We start from the raw sequence: 22,786 nt of genomic DNA, 5'->3' as shown, positions 1-22,786 counted from the left end.
ATATTCAAACACGTCTCATTCTTCCTCAGGACTTCAGTATCCCACTTCATTCCACACTGATTCTTACGTACCATTCTTTTAAACTACAGTCTACTGCTCATCATTTCTAAATTGTGAACCTGTTTTATATCTGCTCCTGGGCACGCCTTACAATCCAGCATGTGATTTCGGACTCGATGCAGTAGATGGCGAGGCGTATGTTCCAAACACATATAGCCGTCGTCTGGAAACTGCTCAAAAGTTTGCCTCCGATGTCATCCAGACGGAATCTTACTGTGTCTCTAGATCTTTGCCAAGTATATCTCTTCCTCTTACGATTTTTGAACAGACTATTCGGTATCGCTAGCCGAAATTTGTTTCAGAACTCAATTAGTCTTTCTCCCCTCACATTTCTACTACCAAGCCCAAATTCTCCCGAAACCCTTTCTTCTGTTCCTTCCCGTGCAACGGTATGCCAACCCCCATGAGTATTATGTTTTTATCTCCCTCTAAATACTGAATTATCTATTCAATATCCTCATATAACTACATTGACTCTGCATCTTCTGTTTGCGGCGCCGGCATGTATACCAGAACTAATGCTGTCGATTCTTATGAGAATAATCCTATCACTGGACAGTTCCCAGTAACTCATTCCCATTCATAATGAATCCTACTTCGGTTATACCCGTTTCTGCTGCTATTGGTATTACCCTATATTCGTCTGACCAGAAATCCCAATCATCTTGCTGTTTCGCTTCACTGAACCCACTATATCTATATTAAGCCTTAGCATTTACCGACCGAGGTGGAGCAGTGGTTAGCACACTGGACTCGCATTCGGGAGGGCGACGGTTCAATCACGCGTGCGGCTGTCCTGATTTAGGTTTTCCGTGATTTTCCAGGCAAATGCAGGGATCGTCTCTTTGAAAGGGCTTGGCCGACTTGCTTCCTCATCCTTCCCTTATCCAATGAGACCGATGACCCCACTGTTTGGTCTCTTCCCCAAGCAACTCAACCCCCCTCCCCCCCTTCTCTCCCTTAGCATTTGACTTTTCGGGTTTTCTAGCTTTCCTACTACGTTCAAACTTCTGTCATTGTACTATCCGTCTCGTAGGATGTTACCCTTTCATTTGTCTTTCCATCTTTTTCTCGTGTTCACCTCCCCTATGGTAGTCCCTCACGGAGATCCGAATGCGGAATTAATCCGTAATCTTTAGCTTGTGGAGAGATCATCGTGACACTTTTTCAATGACAGGTCACATGCCGCGTGAATACATCTTATGAGTCTTTAATGCAGTGGTTTCAATTGTCTCCTGCATCCTCATGCCGCTGATCGTTGCTGATTCGTCCGCGTTTAAAGAACAGCTTGCAACTCGAGGGACAAGAGAATGTCCTGGACCTGTGTCAGCTCATCCGCCCTATATAGACGCCCTTTGGCAGGACGAGGGTGACTTTTTATGCCAGAAGTCTTTGTCCGCCATTGCTGATGATTTTTATCTAAAATTTAGGCAGTGGCTAGGTTCGATCTCGGTATGTGAACGTTTTTCTTACTAGACAAAGACGCTACTCTTATACCACGGGTACGTGTCCCATGTTCACTTTAAAATCATTTACTGATTCCTCAGCCACCGTGTACCCAGGATGTCCCTATACTCCTCTTGAATTTGTTCAAGTGTGGAAATAAATACAGGAGTTGTCTTATTGGTATACCATCTTCGAAGCTGACGAAAGGAATTGGTGTCAGTACTGTACAGCCATGTTTCAGTATTCCATTGTTTCTGCTGTTAAGCCAAGGGTAAAGTAAGGCGGACACGGTTACACTGTTGAGGAACTGTTACTGGCGTGTGTCTAGATGCACGAACGTCCACAGGCAGGGTAGTGACAGGGATAATGTGCGCTTAGAAGAGGCTTTGATGAGGCCCTGGGGAAAATGTGCTTTTGTTTCAGGCACTGTCAAAGAGAGACAGCCCGGAGGAAGTAAGAAAATTGGAACATAAATTTGCGCCACCGCCACCTCCAGTGAAATACATACGGCAAAGACCAGCTCTAAACCTTCAGCACCGCAGTCAAAAATGCATAACCACATTAGAAAGATTAGAAAATGAAAGGATGTTGACCGATAGTTGTGCGTGGGTTCCAGCTTGCCGTGCTTTGCTGATACTATTCCAAATATGCTGCCTCGCTCAAAAGTGTTACATTCTGACGAATATGCGATATATCGCAATTCACACAGGAGGTTCAAAAAAATGGCTCTGAGCACTATGGAACTTAACATCTATGGTCATCAGTCCCCTAGAACTTAGAACTACTTAAACCTAACTAACCTAAGGACATCACACGAAACCCAGTCACACACAGGAGGCATGCGGTTCTATGGTCTATGTATAATCCCCATTGTGCGCAAAGTTGGAAAGGAACCCGCCTCATGATATGGGGTAGTATGTCATCGCGATGCCCATTCGGACCAGATTTTCATGAAGGCGTGTGAAAGGAAATTCGTTTTGGACATGTTGCGTTTAATAACTGATCTCGAAGTACGAGATATCATAAACCGTCTCTGGCTACAGTAGGCAGAGCTCTAGCACAGTCTAGCACACATTGCTGTTCAGTTGCATGAGTCTGTCGACCAAAAATGTGGAAGCCTTCTAATAATATCCATCTTAAGAAACGGACGTAGCAACTGGAAAGACACTCGTTATAATTAATTTAGCATATAACGCCTACGCTGGGAGCGTAATCTTAGAACGACGTTTCGGGAGTCAAGATCCCATCATCTGGGTGCCTGTGTTAACCCTATGACTTTGTGTGCTTTTTAAGTGAATGTTAACTCAGCCAGATGTTGGGAGTTTGACTCTACAAACGCGCCAATGAGGAATACATTCCAAACATTAGTGGCTGTATGCTAAATTAATTATAACAATTTGGAGACTGTCAATAGAATTCTTCTGTGTTTTAGGCCGCATTGTCATCTGTAAAATTCCGACTTCCTCAGGGTGTATTGCTAACTGCTGAATGAGTACTAGTTAGGATACTTATGTACTATGGAGGAGTGCGGCCACTGGATGTGAGGGTGAGGAGGAAGGGTACTAGGAGTTCATTTTATTCGTCTTTGCATTGCGTGTTGTCATTGGAGGAAATGAGCGTTTTTCATTGGAGTTTCCTTTACTTCTTGCCATTGGTGGAAATCGGCGAATAGGAGATTAAGCGGCGACTACAGCGTAGCGTTGTTTACTAACTGCCTAGTGTCGACTAGGCCGCGTCAGCGCTCTGTGTACCCTCCACCGCTGTGGCCTAACGAGCACCTGTTGCTTTTCGAGAGCTGTCCTTCCGCAAAGCTGTCACTGCTGGCAGCCAAGACGCTGGAAGTCCGTACCCGTTTTCTCTATTCATGTTGTCGGGTCGCTTGGCTATTTCTATAGCCTCTCTAATCTTCCTCCTCAAACTTAACGGCTGCTTCGCCAGTACGAGGGCCTCTCGAAATTCGATCTTCATCCTGAACTGTCCCTGGTGTTCTAGCACCACTGATTTGTTGTACTGTTTGAGGCGGATATATCTCTCGTGTTCAGTTAACCTTGTGCTTATTGGACGCCCAGTCTCACCAACATACACCAGTCCACATTCGCACCCGATTTCATAAACTCCGGCGGCATGAAACATGTGTGTGGTGTCACCGCCAGACACCACACTTGCTAGGTGGTAGATTAAATCGGCCGCGGTCCATTTAGTACATGTCGGACCCGCGTGTCGCCACTGTGTAATCGCAGACCTAGCGCCACCACAAGGCAGGTCTCGTGATACGAACAAGCACTCGCCCCAGTTGGACGGACGACCTACCTAGCGACTAGATGTACGAAGCCTTTCACTCTCATTAGCCGAGAGACAGAATAGCCTTCAGCTAAGTTAATGGCTACGAACTAGCAAGGCGCCATTAGCCTTACAGTGATTGTAATTAAAGTCTCCTGTGTATAGTCAAGAGCGATGTACCACAATGATTGATTAAAGATAAGTATTAATCCAGCTACGTACTTTTCTTCATAGCATTAATTACGTAGCCTGTTCCAGTATTTGACGCCCGTCGGCGTGTGTACGCGTGCCTTTCTTTCGGCTACCCGTCACTGTGGACTGGCTGCCTTGTCAGTCCACTTCAATGTGAATTGTAACTTTCGTCTAGCCCAGAATGTCTTTTATTTTGTAGTAGCTGCGAAGAATCGGCTTAATGCCTGCCCGACGGATAATTTTGCCCAGACGTTCTGTAAGCCCTTGTACATATCGTAGCACGACGGTGTTTTGTGCTTCTTTCTGCATTTCCCTGTTGCCCTCCTCCTTCGGCGCCATGGTTCTGTGTATCATCCTCATGTCGTAGCCATTAGCTCCAAAAATGTACCTGAGGTTCTGTAGTTCAGTTCGCAGGTTGTGTTCATCGATGATCCTGTACGCTCTCTTAGTTAACGTTTGCAGGGCCGAATTCTTTTCCAGAGGATGGTGGTGGGAGGATGCATGCAGATACCTGTCCGTGTTGGTGGGCTTCCTAAAAACTCTGTGTCCAAGCTTCCACTCTGGCTTACGGTAAACTTCCACGTCGAGAAAAGGCAATACCCCGTTTATAATTTGGAGACTGCTGGATTGAATGTGGATCAGCAACATCTTCAGTTCGATTGTAAAGGCCACTTCAAAGACCGAATCTCCCTACGTCAGACAACTCATTATGGAGAACAATCGCGTCCCATGTGCCCAACGTCAGTACCAGACTAATCAAGATTTACGAAAAATTGTTGACTAAGGTTTTCAAAGGGTATCCCTGGGATTCCCCGAAAGATGACAAGAAGGACATGGAGACGCGTAGATCTCGTGTCAGACACGATTATGCACATACAGAACCTCTAGATAACATAGTTTGTATATGTAAGTAGACCAATATGCAACGGAGTGATGAGGTCTTATAATTAAATGTTTCCCTGAGACATTTAAGTCTCTTTTTATTATCTCCGATAATGATCGAAACAGACGAAATGAATTAAAATTTGTGGCGCGGTCGGGACTCGAACCCGGGTCTTCTAGCTTGCTTTTTTTTCATTTTGTTCGATATAGTTCGTTGCGTTTGGTCTGGGCGGACATCACAAGACATCCGTTCAAGCTGATCACTGATTCCTTGACTTAGTTTTTTTATTATTAATACAGAGAGCACGCAGCCCTCTGACCGAACATGCTGAGCTACCGTGCCGGCATTAGGCAGAAATGCTAACCATTACACCACAGCAGTAGAATGGTCAGCACTGCTGCACCAACTACCTAAGCTGAGTGCTCTCCCCAAAACAAACTTCATTTTTCCCTTAGATATTGAAGTTTGTATTGGGGAGGGCACTCAGCCTAGGTAGTTTGTGCAGCAAAGCTGATCATCGTACTGCGGTGGCGTACTGGTTCGTGTTTCTGCCTCACAAGCAAGAAGACACAGGTTCGAGTCCCAGCGGCAGCGCAAACTTTCATTAATTTCGTCTGTTTCGATCATTATTGGAGTAATGAGGATTTCTCAGATACTCTGTATATTAGGAGCGCTACAGAAATGTCCAAACAGCAAAACGTCAGTGTAAAAATTCCCATCTAACGAGCTTTTTTCCTTCATGTACAAGACAATAAACTTGACCTTTTAGGAGACAGGAGTGGGCAGCTAGATTGTCGACACTTACGTGGCAGAGTCCCACGGGGGCGGCGGGGGCGTTTCGGCCCAGCGCGGCCACGTCTTCATGAGCTCGTAGAAGGCCCTGCCCGGGCTCTCGTTGGGTGTGCACTGGCAGTTGCCCATGACGCGGCAGTCTGGGGTGAGGTGCCCCTCTCGCACGCCCAGCTCCACCAGCTGGTGGAAGGCGGCGACGGCCTCCGGCGTGGGCACGTGCTGCATGAAGCAGCCGATGAAGGCGACGCCCAGGCTGCGCGAGTTGTAGCCGTACGTGTGCGCGCCCACCAGTCCCCAGCCACGGCCCTCGTATATGTAGCCGTCCATGCCCACCAGGTAGTTGTAGCCGATGTCCCACCACTCGTTACCCTCCACGTGCATCAGCTGGATGCGTCGGCATAGCATCATGTTCGTCATCATCTTCGTGGATGCCTCCGTGGCCGTGTGATCTGAAAGTGAACAACAAACGCAGTCACTCAGTGAGATACAGTGCAAAGTCTGATTAGCACAGTGTGTCTGCCGAGAACTTCTCTATCTTTGATTGTACACTACTGGCCATTAAAATTGCTACACCAAGAGCAAATGCAGATGATAAACGAGTATTCATTGGAAAAATATATTATACTAGAACTCCCATGTGCTTACATTTTCACGCAATTTTGGTGCATAGATCCTGAGAAATCAGTACCCAGAACAACCACCTCTGGCTGTAATAACGGCCTTGATACGCCTGGGCATCGAGTCAAACAGAGCTTGGATGGCGTGTACAGGTGCAGCTGCCGCTGCCGTTGCAGCTTCAACACGATACCACACTTCATCAAGAGTAGTGACTGGCATATTGCGACGAGCCAGTTGCTCGGCCACCACTGACCAGAAGCTTTCAATTGGTGATACATCTGGAGAATGTGCTGGCCAGGGCAGCAGTCGAACATTTTCTGTATCCAGAAAGGTCCGTACAGGACGTGCAACATGCGGTCGTGCATTATCCTGCTGAAATGCAGGGTTTCGCAGGGATCGAATGAAGGGTAGAGCCACGGGTCGTAAAGCATCTGAAATGTAACGTCCACTGTTCAAATTGCCGTCAATGCGAACAAGAGCTGACCGAGACGTGTAACCAGTGGTACCCCATACCATCACGCCGGCGATGACGAATACACGCTTCCAATGTGCGATCACCGTGATGTCGCCGAACACGGATGCGACCATCATGATGCTGTAAACAGAACCTGGATTCATCCGAAAAATGACGTTTTGCCATTCGTGCACCCAGGTTCGTCGTTGAGTACACCATCGCAGACGCTCCTGTCTGTGATGCAGCGCCAGTGGTAACCGCAGCCATGGTCTCCGAGCTGATAGTCCATGCTGCTGCAAACGTCGTCGAACTGTTCGTGCAGATGATTATTGTCTTTCAAACGTCCCCATCTGTTGACTCAGGGATCGAGATGTGGCTGCAGGATCCGTTACAGCCATGCGGATAAGATGCCTGTCATCTCGACTGCTAGTGAGACGAGGCTGTTGGGATCCAGCACGGCGTTCCGTATTACCCTCCTCAACCCACTGATTCCATATTCTGCTAACAGTCATTGGATCTCACCAACGTGAGCAGCAATGTCGCGATACTATAAACTGCAATGGCGATAGGCTACAATCCGACCTTTATCAACGTCGCAAACGTGATGGTACGCATTTCTCCTCCTGACACGACGCATCACAACAATGTTTCACCAGGCAACGCCGGTCAACTGCTGTTTGTGTATGAGAAATCGGTTGGAAACTTTTCTCATGTCACCACGTTGTAGGCGTCGCCACCGGCGCCAACCTTGTGTGAATGCTCTGAAAAACTAATCATTTGCACATCACGGCATCTTCTTCCTGTCGGTTAAATTTCGCGTCTGTAGCACGTCATCTTCGTGGTGTAGTAAATCTTCGTGGTATAGTAAATTCACTCACAGTTTTCTAAGGCAGACATTTTCAATATATTGTATCTCATTCACGAAGTAATGACAGCATCACCAGGAGTAAAAGCGCTAATATTAAAGCAATTTGGATTCAATAGGAGGATCGCAACGGGTAGATGTGTGACGTTTGTGTTTTGTCATCACATGTCACTGAATGTTTCGCTCACAGACATAAACACATGGGTCAAAAAATTAAGCCCAGGAGGTACCACATTAATACCGTGTAACAGCGCCTCTTGTCTCGATTTGGTGAGGAATACCGTCCAGAAGTATCTTCAGGCACTCAGTACGCAACGGAATCCATTCATTGAAGATTAAATCCCGTAGAGCTACCAAATTCCAAGGGGTTCTCTAAATACTGCCGATATTGGGTCTTCGAAAAGAGTACGACTTAATTCCTTCCTTATCATTACCCGCTCCTCTTTCGAACTCGTGCTCAGCCTTTAAAAATGTTGTCGCCTCCAGGACGTTAGACAAAACCTCTGCCGCGCGGGGTAGCCGCGCGGTCTGAGGCGTCTTGCCAAGGTCGGGGCGGCTGCCCCCGTCGGAGGTTCGAGTCCTCCCTCGGGCATGGGTGTGTGTGTTGTCCTTAGCGTAAGGTAATTTAAGTTAGGTTAAGTAGTGTGTAGGCTTAGGGACCGATGACCTCAGCAGTTTGGTCCCTTAAGAATTCACACACATTTGAACATTTTTTGAACAAAACCTCTTAGTCTTAGAATGCTAGAGTTTAACGGCACTGTTATCTTATTAATTTGTCAAGGCCCACTATTATCTCGTCCTCTTTGGAAGCCCTTCCAGTCCCACAATAAAAAGTATGTAGTTCCATCAAAAAAGCCAGTTCCGTAATTCGGCAGCTATAAACGTTAAAAGTTGCTTGCGTTCGTCAGAAAATTCACCACATTCTCCGCTGCAGCTTACACAAAGGCGCATCTCGATACATTTATTGGTTATGGATATAATTAGGGTAAACTGTTTTAGCAGGATCGCCCATCATATAAGGTGAGCCGGCTAACTTTTTCACTATAAATTACTTCTTACTGTTTTCATCTAGAAGAACAGTACGAAGAACACATGGAACAAACGGAAGTGCGTTCTCGCAACTTCATTAATAAGCGAGAAACGAGCATCAGCTTCATTGTTTTAAACATCACTCTGCTATTTTTTGCCGGAAGAATAGTAGAAGTCGATGAGACAAATGACATAACTTTCTCGTAGTTGTAACAAATAATCATTGAGTAAAAGTACACTGGATACTGGGATCTTAGTTTCTTGCGTTAAGACGCAATGTCACGCTTTCGCGTCAGATTTTACTAAGGTTTAAGCATTTTTTGTGCCAAAGAAAATGCTCTTTCGCTGGAAAGTCACTCAGCCGTCTTTGATGTGACGCAGTTTGTCTTGTCTCCACGAAAGAGATATCTGTCGAGAGAAACGTAAGCATCACATAGCTGTTGTATCCGCAGGGCAAGTTTCGTAGGGGAGTGACGTAAACTTCCGGATGCCGAGCTTTTCAGCGGATGCAACCTCACAACAAAAATCTCTATCTACGTGAGAATGAAGAGGGTGTGCTGAAAAGTAATGCTCCCGGATGATTTATGTGAAAACCATTAAAACTTTTTAAATACAACAAAATTTATTAACGTTCTACATCCTTACTCTTCATGTCTGCAGATTTATTTCGGGTGACGAACATATTTGTCCCAATGAGAGACAAGTTTGCTGTGGCCGTCACTGTAGAATGTTTGTCCTTATTGACGGTGCTACAATCTTACGACTGGTTGCACCGCTTCATCACTAACAAAGTGGATTCCTCGAAGGTGTTCTTAAAGTTTTGGAAACAGATGAAAATAGTATGGGGCCAAGTTGGGACTGTGTGGAGGACCACCGTCTCATCGAGATCTGCTATTCTGTCGCCAAAAAATTGTTCCATTTCGAAAGACAAAGTTGTTAATGAAGTTGCGAGACTTATCGCTATTTGTTTCATGAGCCCCTGGTCACTGTTCTTGTACGTGAAAACAGATTATATATGCCTTCAACGAAGTAATTCTTTTTTTTCCTTTATTGAGTTTCGATTCCCCCTGAAGGGGGCGGGCTGGCAGCAGCTTAGTACGCCGCTCTTCAGCCTACAGAATTTCTTTTAAAAATATTAAGATAATACATAATAAAAGCACGCGACAAAATAGGTGACTGAAATGGTAAAATGGTGGAAAATTGTGGAACTTAAAATATAAAACAAAGGGTTGGTGATGCTAATAAAATACACAGGAAGGAGACAGGAAAACTAAACGACAGACAAGTAAAAAGCACGGCGACAGTCTGGTTTCTGTTCGCAAAGATATAAAAATCACGCCCAGCGACAGCATGATTTCTGTTCGCAACACTTCGGAAAGACGTATAGCACTGAACACTTACTTGAACACTGCACTAAAAAGTTGGCGCAAATACGACACACCAAAGCCGAGGGCAGACGGGGGGAACCTGGACAGATGATGGGAAAGAAAAGGGGGGAAGGAGGGGAAAAACGAAGTGGGGGGAGGGGGATACAAGTAATTTGATGTGAAACAGTTAAGCACTTCACTCTGTACATGGCACTGGACACTTTCATAAGAAAATTTCTAACTGTGGCAGATATGTGTGAGTGTGTGAGTGTGTGTGTGTGTGTGTGTGTGTGTGTGTGTGTGGAATAGGGAAAGAACTTGGCTAGCGACTGTTCATTGATGGTCCCTAGTCCCGAGAAACTCGATATCGAAATTCAAGGTTACGTCCACAGTCACACAACAACAGTTGCCGGACGCCGTCGCCAGAGATCGCCCGATGACGTCAGATGTATGCTTGGTGGCAGTACGTCCGATCCACTTCGTCAGTTTTTCGCGGGGTCATGGAGGTTAGGTTGGGTTAGGTTAGGTTTTGGGTTAGGTTAGGTTAGAATCTATTCTATTTATGAAGAGGTTAGGTTTTAAGCCAGGGTGGGATGGATACTGCGACGTCTCTGTTATCGGAGTGCTGAATTGCGGTTTTTGCTATTAGAAAGACGCCGAAGGCATGTGAACGAGCTATACTCTCTCCAAAAGTACGTGACGACCACTGTCCATTCCGTCCTCAGTTATTGGAATAACCAGACAAGTCTCACGAATATATGAGATGAAGGGAGAAACGCTGCGTTACTACTGAAGATGTTCGTGGTGACATTTGAACGCAAGATTACAAACGCCCACTCTAGAGACAGGTTTTGGAATCACATGAAAAAATGCGCACTGCAAACCGCCATAAGCATTTTTCGGCATTTTCAACTATTTTTGTTGTTGTGAGACACGAGGTTGTGTTTTGTGCTGCGTTTATAAATATTCTACATGTTTATATACTATACAATACATTATATTTATTTCGAGGATATTATTAACTCTTCAGTTAGATTTTTATGGTGATTCAAATTCTGTTTATTTTTGAAAACAGTTAAGTAAAGTGTGGACAATTAAGTCTTCGATGGCTTACATTAAGAAGACTGGCAGGTTGTAACGCCGGTAATGCATATCCTCCTATTTCCATCTATTGTACTATAAATTTTTTTCCTTATTTTGTTACCTGAAGATATGACGTTTCTGTGTCTTTGTATATTGTGATTGTTTTACTATTTGTATATACATGCATTTATGTCGATGTATAATTGGTTTGTTTTGTAAATAATATTTGTATTTTTACGCTGGGTCTTGCCTAGGGAAAACTATGCTATCGAACGAATACATCGATAGGTCGTGTGGAGAACCAAAGTGTTTAGGATCTTTGGTAGTGTTAACTCAGCCGCGTGGAGCGCGGGCAGAGCAGAGTCTGGCTGGAGGAGGGCAGTGGAGCAGGTGTGTTGTGTGACGCTCCCGCGAGTTGCCGCGCTTTCGGGGTTTGGCAGCATGTAATTGCGCTCGACTTGATATGTTAGTTTCTGACATGGTGTCGCGGACGGGAAGCGTTAGCTGGCACGCATCAAGAGCCCGTTTCGGCTGGAGACTGTGTCGAGAAGAAGGTGCGCCAACATACAGCTTCTGCAACAGTGACAGCCGACAATGAGTGACTGTCGCCACCTCCTCGATCGACGACATCAAACCTTCAATCAACCAAGGAAGACTGGTAGCACGTAAAGTTTTAGAACTGTATGCAGACCTCAGCTTTTCAAACTGTTAAATTTTCTCACTAAATTACAGCAACGTAGCATGAACCTTTGTTGCTCATTGTCCCAATTGCATTACCAAGCAGGGTCCCTTCCTCTTCGGGAATGAACCCGAGTGTCGTTGAAATTCAAACGCTAGCATTAAAGTAATATCATTCGATTTCACTGCTTTAATTTCAAAGTTCAGTTAAGGTATTCATAGCTGGCTACAATATTTAGATTACACAAGCATAAAGTAAGAGTGCGAGTTTTGTTACCGTATTTTAGCTTACCTGTGACTGCAGCTCAGCTTGGTACGTACTAAATTTTACTATTGTTAATTGTTCAGAATCATTTAATTCAATCTTATTTCTAAATTGAGTAGATTCAAGTAGCTTTTGAAATGATTGTTGAGGTAGCCCAAGACTAACCGTATTTTACTGAATTTCGATGTGCTTCAGAAACAAAGCTCACTATTAATTTCAGTCACTAAATTAACTTTCAATTTTCCGGTTTTATTAATTCTTTTGCTAAATTAAGTCAGAATGTAGCGAAATTTATTACTTCTGACAAACTTTCTGTTTTCACGCTACACGTGTCAACCTTCAGTTGCCACGCTTCTAGTGCTAATTATGTGTGTAATAACCTTTCTTTTTCAGTTACTATACTAATTGTCCATAGGACTGGCGACCGTATTTTCCCTCAAATCTCAAATATCTAATTACCGCTAGTTAATTGTTAACGTAACGGCCGCACATTTACTTTCTTTATTAACTTTACTCCTTTTCAAAATTAATTTCCACCAGTTTCATTTGCATTTTTCTTTTCATTTAGATGTAACCCTTTCCTCCCTCTTTACCGACAGATTAACTTCGGTGACGATTGCTTTTCCCAAATTTCCATTAGGTACACGCGGTTTAATTTTTCACTGCCGTTAAGGTCGATAAGTGAGGAGGAGGTTACAAGGTGTCCAATCGAAATATCGTGAAGTTTTATGACGACCAGTTGCTATCTTGAAATCTCTTCGAACAAAAAAATATTAAATTTCACAGTTAAGCCTCCTTTCGTCAGCCGTGCACCACCTTTTACCTTGAAACAACCAAGCGGGTGGTGCCATGATTAGCACATTGGACTCGCATTCTGGAGGATGACGGTTCAAATCCGCGTCCGCCCCATCCTGATTTAGGTTTTCCGTGATTTTCCTAAATCACTTCAGGCAAGTGCCGATGACCTCGTTGTTTGGTCCCTACCCCCCCCCCCCCACCCCAAATAAACCAACCAACCAACCAACCTTGAAACGGAAAAAGGTTCTGTACCATAGAATACGAGGTATTAGCAAAATAAGTGATTTTCCTTAAAGTATTAACAATCCTATCTGTCACGAAAATGGAAATTTGTTTTAGTTACCAATAACTTCAATTTCAACATTTTTTAAAAATTTGTAACTGGTTTTTAATAATACATCTTCTTAATTAAATTTCCTTTCTGGTTATTGGTGTGTAATACAATAATAATGTAGTAGATAGACGACTTAATACAGTTCTGACAAGATTTGCTCGATTACAACGCTTTTAAAACTCAATAGAATATTTCTTCCTAGACTCAGGACCACACTGTACCTAGGAATATGTTTTCACATTTGGCAGAACCTTACTACCTTTCCGGAGTACATTGAAGTGACAAAAGTCATGGGATATCTCCTGATATTATGTCGGACCTTCGTTTGCTGGGCGTAGTGCAGCAAGGCGACGTGGCATGGACTCAACAATTCGATGGAAGTCACCTGCTGAAATATTGAACCAAGCTGTCTCTCTAGCCGCCTGTAATTGCGAAACTACTGTCGGTTCAAAAATGGCTCTGAGCACTATTGGACAACATCTGAGGTCATCAGTCCCCTAGAACTTAGAACTACTTAAACCTAACTAACCTAAGGACATCACACACATCCATGCCCTAGGCAGGATTCGGAGCTGCGACCGTAGCGGTCGAGCGGTTCCAGACTGAAGCGCCTAGAACCGCTCGGCCACAGTGGCCGGCAAAGCTACTGTCGGTGCAGGATTTTGTACACGAAATGACCTCTCTATTATTTATCACAAATGTTCGATTGAATTCATATCGGGTGATCTGGGTGGCCAAATCATTAGTCCAGAATGTTCTTCAAACCAATCGCGAATAATTGTGGCCATGTGACAAGGCACATAGTCGTCCATAAAAATTTCATAGTTGTTTCGGAACATGTAGCCCATGAATGACTGCAAATGGTCTCCAAGTAGCCGAACATAATCATATTCAGTGAATGACTCAGTCCTTTCCATGTAAACACTGCCCATACTACTATGGAGCCGCTATCAGCTCGCACAGTGCCTTGTTGAGAGCTTGGATCCATGGCTTCGTGGCGTTTGCACCATACTCTAACCCTACTATCAGCTCTTACCAACTGAAATCGGGATTCATCTGACCAGCCACGGTTTTCCAATCGTCTAGGGTCCAACGGCAATGTCATGCTGTTAGCAAAGGCACCCGCGAGAGTCGTCTGCTGCCATAGTCCATTAACGCCAAATTTCGCCGCGTTTTCCTAAAGGGTACGTTGCCCACCTGGTTAGCTGTGCGGTCTAATGCACTGCTTTCCGGGCGAGAAGGCGTGCTGGTCCCCGGTACGAATCCGCCCGGCGGATTAGCGTCGAGGCCCGGTGTGCAGGTCAGTCTGTGGATGCTTATGAGGCGGTTTTCCATCTGCCTCGGCGAATGCGGGCTGGTTCTGCTTATTCCGCCTCTGTTGCTCTATGTCGGCGATTGCTGCGCGAACACTTTCTCCACGTACGCGTACACCATAATTACCCTACCATGCAAACATTGGGATTGCACTCGACTGGTGTGAGACGTTCCCGGGGGAGTCCACTGGGGGCCGAACCGTACAATAACCCTGGGTTCGGTGTGGGGCGGCGGAGGGGTGAAATGGACTGCGGTAGTCGTCGTGGGGTTGTGGACCACTGCGGCTGCGGCGGGGACGAAACCTCTCCGTCGTTTTTAGGTCCCCAGATCCATACAATACAAAGAGTACTTTCGTCGTACGTCCCACATTGATTTCTGTGGTTATTTCTCATAATGTTTCTTGTATATTACCAATGACAGCTCTATACAACAGCCGTCGGCTACTGCATAATCCGTGCTAAGAGATAAAGCCTGCAATTTGGCACTCTCGGCACACTTTTGACACTGTGGATCTCAAATTATTGAATTCTCTAATGATTTTCGAAGTGGAATGTGCCATGCGTCTAACTCCAACTATCATTCCGCGTTCAAAGTCTGTTAATTACCATCGTGCGGCCATAGTAGCTCCGGAAACCTTTTCACATGAATCACGTGAGTGCAAATGACAGCTCCGCCATTGCACTCCCCTTTTATACCTTCATGCGCGACACTCCCGCCATCTGTATGTACGCATGTCGCTATCCCATGACGTTAGTTACTTCGCTGTAAGTTTTACAATTTCAGAAAAAGACTGCAGCACGCAAAAAATGAATGCTATCACTTTTTATTCCAGTTTAAAGAGACAAAATAACAAACTTCTGTTACGGGGATGGCTGGCTAGAGGCGAAAGTTTCTAAAGTGTTACAAGGTACAACACTTCGCCCTACAAGACGAGAACAAAAAATTAAATGGTGAAATATTTATTACATGTAAAAGAATGAATTTAATAAAGGTTTCTTTGCGTAAAACAAAATTGATTTTCTAGATTTTTTAAAAGTAAGTTAGAAAAACAAAATTGAAGAGGAGGACATTTATTATAGAAACTGATTTTCCAAAAGCAGCGCTGCCCTTTCGATAAAAGATGGGCCTGCACTGGGAAAAATGTCTGTTTTTGGAGGGGAGAAAGATATGTGGTGGTGGTGGTTAGTGTTTAACGTCCCGTCGACAACGAGGTCATTAGAGACGGAGCGCAAGCTCGGGTTAGGGAAGGATTGGGAAGGATTGGGAAGGATTGGGAAGGAAATCGGCCGTGCCAAAGATATGTGGAAGGATAGGATGGTGTGGGTGTAGGTATGGGTAATATCGATGCAGAAGGTGTTGGAGTGGAAGTTGGCAAGAGAGGGAAAAGTAGCAGTTTGGGATGCGAGAAGGGGAAAAGAAATAGGGAAAGATGGGGAAGAACGGAAAAAGGGTTACTGAAAGTTGGTGACGGGAGACGAAAATGGACAGTCCTTGCGAGGTGCGATGTGTGGGGTGAAACTATAGTTGATTGTATGAGTAAATATCGTGGCAGATTTCACTTTGTGAGAGACGGACATTGGTGAAATTTCGTTGCGATGTGGAATGTGTGTATGTGTAAGGTTAATGGAACGTATCGATATAAGCGTGATCATGTGCCAGAGTTGGTATTGAGAGAGGAGACAGTAGGATTATAGGAGTACAGTCAGATTTTTATATGCTCAACGGGAATGAGGAGAATGAGAATCTGATGAGATGGCAAAGGATCCATGTGGGGAAAGATAAACGAATACGCGAAACGAGGCGAGTGCATGACGTTCAAATATGAGGAGGGACTGATAGAAATTAGTTGGAGCAGATATCCACGCAGCATTTGCACAGGAGTGGATAAGTTCGATCTAGGTTTCGTATGTGTCGAGAATAGTGGATTTTGACTAGTTAGAAGTTCTCGTCTATTGTGAGCTTTCTGTTTGACACTTAGCGGACAGGACTCTCGTGTTAGTCACCGGTCGAGTGTTAGTCCCACACATAAATGGTGATATAGAAGTCACAATGGCGAAAAGTGCGGCTAGTTCATCGTATAATTATTGCTCGAGTTGTGGAAGGGTTTATGTTGAGGACCCATCTATTAGACCACTAGAACTGACTACCGGTAAAAATAACAACAAACAAAAAGGGAAAATTATACCGAGGGAGTAAGGAACGTTTTGGAACAGTGACTGGTAATAAACAGCCTAACACGTGAAGAGAAGAGACAAAGTGAGTCCAGACAAGCAAATGACCGGTATCTTTTCAGTGTTTCAGTTCCGGCTGCCAGACTTGTGAGCGGGCCGCTGAGTCAAGTCAGCGCTGTTTTTTTTTTTTTTTTTTCTTTTTTCTCTCTTACAGAACAAAGAAGCTTAAGTGCAGAGGAACCTTATCGGCAGAAGATAAGGCTCGCTTACGCCGCGACACCAGCTCTTGCGGTGACCATTCAGCGTCAACTTGAACCTTTGATACTGAGATTCGATACTGCAGTGCCTGTGTTGTTCAGAAGTACGGAGCAATGTTCCTTCGAACGTACATGAGTGTAAGAGGGCAGGTTGTTGACACACGATTGACAACATATTGAAATCTGGGTCTCGGCGCGGGTGGTGCCCAGAGAGGCTAATGGTAAAGCGACCGCTGGCGACAATTTGGAGATCTGGGATCGAGTACCAGTGCGCCACTAATTTTCATTGTTGTCATTCCATTATACAGCTAATTTAGTCTCTATATTAGTAACTGTGAATTCATTTCATGTATTCGATACCACGGGTCGGCTTTGAGCCCTGAAATAGTGCTATGGTAGGTGACGTCATAGTTAACGAGTTTACACTCCTAATCAAAGTTACACTACTGGCCATTAAAATTACTACACCAAGAAGAAATACAGATGATAAACGGGTATTAATTGGACAAATATATTATACTAGAACTGACATGTGATTACATTTTGACGCAATTTGGGTGCAAAGATCCTGAGAAATTAGTACCCAGAACAACCACCTCTGGCCGTAATAACGGCCTTGATACGCCTGGGCATTGAGTCAAACAGAGCTTGGATGGCGTGTACAGGTACAGCTGTCCATGCAGCTTCAACACGATACCACAGTTCAACAACGGTAGTGACTGGCGTATTGTGACGAACCAGTTGCTCGGCCACCATTGACCAGACGTTTTCAATTGGTGAGAGATCTGGAGAATGTGCTGACCAGGACAGCATTCGAACATTTTCTGTATCCAGAAAGGCCCGTACAGGACCTGCAACATGCGGTCGTGCATTATCCTGCTGAAATGTAGGGTTTCGCAGGGATCGAATGAAGGGTAGAGCCACTGGTCGTAACACATCTGAAATGTAACGTCCGCTGTTCAAAGTGCCCTCAGTGCGAACAAGAGGTGACCGAGACTTGTAACCAATGGCACCCCATACCATCACGCTGGGTGATACGCCAGTATGGCGATGACGAATACACCCTTCCAATGTGCGCTCACCGCGATGTCGCCAAACACGGATGAGACCATCATGATGCTGTAAACAGAACCTGAATTCAACCGAAAAAATGACGTTTTGCCATTCGTACACCCAGGTTCGTCGTTGAGTACACCATCGAAGGCGCTCCTGTCTGTGATGCAGGGTCAAGGGTAAGCATTGTTGTCTTGCAAACGTCCCCATCTGTTGACTCAGGGATCTAGACGTGGCTGCATGATCCGTTACAGCCATGCGGATAAGATGCCTGTCATCTCACTGCTAGTGATACGAGGCCGTTGGGATCCAGCACGGCATTGCGCATTACCCTACTGAACCCACCGATTCCACATTCTGCTAACAGTCATTGGATGTCGACCAACGCGAGCGGCAATGTCGCGATACGATAAACCGCAAACGCGATAGGCTACAATCCGACCTTTATCAAAGTCGGAAACGTGATGGTACGCATTTCTCCTCCTTACAGGAGGCATCACAACAACGTTTCACCAGGCAACGCCGGTCAACTGCTGTTTGTTTATGAGAAATAGGTTGGAAACTTTCGTCATGTCAGCACGTTGTAGGTGTCGCCACCGGCGCTACCCTTGTGTGACTGCTCTGAAAAGCTAATCATTTGCATATCACAGCATCTTCTTCCTGTAGGTTATATTTCGCGTCTGTAACACGTCATCTTCGTGGTGTAGCAATTTTAATGGCCAGTCGTGAATATTTAATCTTTGGTTGTCCTAGTAAGGAGCGAAAACAGTGTTTGGAAGAATTTATAAATAAATTTTCCTTTAGTTTGTTTGTTACAGTGATGTTGGATAAATAAGGGCCTACGATACCGGCCGTCAGCTTTGACCAACGTGGATAACTAATGAGATTCTTCGTAAATTAAGTTTGATGATACCAGGGCTGTTCAACAGATAATTCAACACATTTTTTTCTGTAGTCAGGTTGGTTTTATTCAGGATTTCAATACACGATATTATTTCACACTCTCTTGACTGAAAAACCTTATTTTTCAACACAGTGTCAGTTCAAAGCGACGACCTTACATCACCTAACTAGGATTATCTGTATGCCCCCATGGTGCCATTATTCTGGTAGAAGCCGACGTCTATCCTCCACGATCAACGTACTGCTTCTCGCCGAGTGCATCCTTCATTGGGCCAAACAGATATAGGTAGGAAGGTGCGACACCCGGGCTGTAAGATGGATGAGAAACACGTTGTGGCCGAGCGGTTCTAGGCGCTTCAGTCCGGCACCGTGCGACTGCTACAGTCGCAGGTTCGAATCCTGCCTCGGGCATGGATGTGTGTGATGTCCTTAGGTTAGTTAGATTTAAGTAGTTCTAAGTCTAGGCGACTGATGTCCCATAGTCAAGTCCCATAGTGCTCAGAGCCATTTGAACCATTTTGATGAGAAAGAACAGTCCAATGACCTTTTGAGAAAGAACAGTCCACTGAATATTTACGAGCTCCTCTCGGATGCGCAGACTCGTGTGAGGCCTTACTTTGTCATAGACAAACACGCTGAAGTCGTTTCTTCAATTTCCTGAGGGTAGCACAATACACTTCAGAGTTGATCAAACAGTACAACCGCTTCAGAGACCCAGAAGACAGTCGCCTTGACTTTACCGGCTGACGGAGTGCCTTTGGACTTTTTCTTTGGAGAAGAGGTGGTGTAGCGCCACTCGATGGACTGTCGTTTTGTTTCCGGTTCGGAGTTATGAATCCATATTTCATCGCAGGTGACGATGTTCGACAAAAAACTGTCGCGATCAGCTCGTATATGCAAGCAGTTCCGCTGGTCCTTTGTTGCTCATTATATGGTCTTCTGTTAGGCGGTGAGGAACCCGGCGACCACACACCTTAGAGTACTCCAACTGGTGGACGACTGTATCGGCACTACCAACAGAGACGTCCAGGTGAGCAGCGAGCTGTTCGACTGTGATCTGTCGAGCTCTTCGAATGAGAGTGTCCGCACGTTCCAACATTCCAGGAGTTACAGTTGTGTGCGGTCGGCCGGCATGTGGGAGATCAGACAGGTTTGCTCGACCATCTTTCTATGATGAGAGACGCCACACCGAATGACTCACCGTGCTTTTGTTCACTGCCAGGTCTCCGCAGACATTACGGAAGCGCCTGTGAATATCTGTGATGCTCTGACTTTCCGCCGAAAGATACTCAATGTTTGATACTCTGTTTGAACGCACCTCCGTTACAGACGCCATTTTGAGGCTACCTGTCGAAACTTCATGAAACTCTAGGAGCTGAAGTTGGAATATTCCACAATGTCCCATAACAAATCCAGCATTTTTTCAACCGAAATTGGCCGAGAGACAAAATGTGTTGCACTACTTATTGACTGCCCCTCGTATTTTGCTTTGCAAGTAGAAAGTTAAGCAGTGCTCTTAGTTACTTGCCTCACGACACCCTCGGAGATCGTGACAATTCGCTATATAGAGCAACATACGTGCGACTACATATTTCACTCTGCTCACTTCACTCATAGTAATTTAATCTGTGCTTCTAGGTTCCTGCCCAGCAACCACCTCTGAAATAGTGTCACATTCGGAAAAAAACGCCAAATACTTGCGTAATCGGTAAACCAAAATTAAAAATCGGGCGATTCTCAGTGGCTACACTCTCACCTGAGCAGCTACGACCAATTATAACGAATTTCAACAGCTGCGCGGAGCGAAAACTCCGCCGACGCGGTAAGCCACACTTCAGATGTGGACGTCTATGCAGAAGGTGGAGGTATGAGGATTGCTCCATCTGTAAAACAGGAAGGCCCGGCTATCTGTGGCACGTCTCACGACTGTGCTGGTACACACAAAACTGTTTCGAGGCACACCGTTCACGGCACCCTTTTGAAACGTGGGACTCGACACTCCACTGTAGAGGACTAGTACGTGTTCCGCTGTTGACCCAATGACATCGTCAATTAGATTAAGTCTTGACGGCTCGCTCCGAGTCGATTTCCGGGTAGAGTATAATCTTTGATCGGCTGCCGAACGAGGAAGCTCGGTGGTGCTCGGCCGAAGAGAGGTGAGGTGAAGTGGGTCGCAGATAGAAAGTTGGTCGGCGGTCGATGGAGTGGAGACAAGCACACACTAGACAGATCGGGAAGGCGCGTGATTGGCCGTGCAGTGCGGCGACTGCAGCCGTGTTTGGCTGAGAGGCTAGCAGTAGACTAGTATGGCCGCGGTATTTTATCTTTCTGCCGTGGCTACGTCGCACGTTGCCTTAAGCCAAGTGTCTTAGCTTCTTTTCTATTTGAAAACCTGTGTATTATACGTTGGTGTGCTCTTACTCCATACTTTGTGGTCGCATCTGTCTGAGTGGTGACTTGACAGTTGTTTGAGAAAGAAAGTGACCTCTGTGTTACGGTGAGGGGTTTGCAGATTGATATATTTATAAATGTATGATTTGTAAATTATTGCCAATTAAGTGTCGTATGTGTGCAGCTTGAGTTAATTCTCAAAGGACTTCCGTTTTACATAAGGAACAGCTACTTGTCATATTGATTGTAAATTCCATGCTCTTGCTCGCCTACTGTTGCATTTTAGTGTGTTTTAGTGTTGCCTACGGAGCTGCGATAAGACTGGGTGTGTGCTGCGTCACCGTTGATGTTCTGGACGTGTTATTTAGCCTATGTAATAGTAGAAGAGGAGGAACTGTAAGCTATAAGCACGTACATTGATCAGCAAGAACATAATAACCTCCGACCTACTATCGATATAAACACGCCCAGACGATAGTAGCGTCAGCTTGCGAGGAATGAATACTACTCAGACACATGCACAGATCATGTAGTATCACTGACCATGCTGTACGTGTGTAGAATGGGGAAGGCCCACGAGCTATCTGGGTCTGACGGACGGCAGATCGTGATGGCCCGGAAACTCGGCGCATGCATTATGGAAATTGCTCGAATTGTCGGGTGCTCGAGTAATGCTATGGTGAGTGTCTTCCACAGATGGCGAAACCAAGATGAAACCACGGCCAGACGTCGTGGGGTTGGGCGACCGCCCCTCATTACAGATGTCGAATTTCTTAGACTTCGCAATCTAGTAAAACAGGACAGGCGGCGAACTATGGCGGAAGTAACATCAGACTTTAATGCTGGGTGGAGTACAAGTGTGTCCGAACACAGAGGACACCGAACACTCCAAACAATGGGCCTCCGCAGCCGACGAACCATGCATATGCCAATTTTAACTTCACGATACTGGCAATGTTGACGCACCGGCAGAGCGTTTAATGGTCTGATGAATTCCTACCTTTTTCATCATGCCTATGGCAGAGCGCGATTCCGTCGTCTTCTAGGGGGACAACTCCTTGGAACCTGTATTGCGGGACGGAGACAGGTTGGCAACGGCTCCATTATGCTCTGGGGAACGTTCACGTGGGCATCCACGGGTTCAGTGGAGCTCGTGGAAGGCCCCATGACAGCCAAGGAGTATCGCACAATGGCTGCGGATCACCTACAGCCCTTCATGACGATCGTGTTTCCAGGTGGCAATGGAGTTTTTCAACAGGAGGCTGTGATGGAGTGTTTCGAGGAACACAATGATGAGCTCCAATTGATGTGCTGGCCCCACCAACTCGCCAGATCTAAACTCGATCGAACTCATGTGGGAGGCAATTGAACGTGTGGTCAGAGCTCATCGGCCCTCTTCCCGGAATTTACAGGGATGTGTGCGGATGTAGGGCCAATTCCGTCTAGTAAGCTACCAAGGCCAGATTGTTTCCCTGCCACGACGCGTCGCCACTGTTATCCGTGCTAAAAGTGGACACAGCCGCTATTAGGTAGGTGGTCGTAATGTTCTGGCT

The 22,786-nt window shown here is 45.6% G+C and overlaps 1 protein-coding gene across 1 annotated transcript in view; it reads right to left on the bottom strand.

The window, feature by feature from the left end:
- LOC126482113 (uncharacterized) overlaps positions 1-22,786 on the bottom strand; it is a 166,363-nt gene that overhangs the window by 51,141 nt on the left and 92,436 nt on the right. Inside the window, exon 3 of the mRNA XM_050106088.1 lies at positions 5,667-6,102. Within this exon, the coding sequence (XP_049962045.1) occupies positions 5,667-6,102 (436 nt within the window). The remainder of the gene's footprint in view (positions 1-5,666; positions 6,103-22,786) is intronic.

This window comes from Schistocerca serialis, chromosome 5 (assembly GCF_023864345.2).
Source record: "Schistocerca serialis cubense isolate TAMUIC-IGC-003099 chromosome 5, iqSchSeri2.2, whole genome shotgun sequence".
Lineage (NCBI taxonomy): Eukaryota > Metazoa > Arthropoda > Insecta > Orthoptera > Acrididae > Schistocerca > Schistocerca serialis.
The sequence above is the reverse complement of the archived record's forward strand: the minus strand, read 5'-3'. Positions and strand labels throughout refer to the sequence as shown.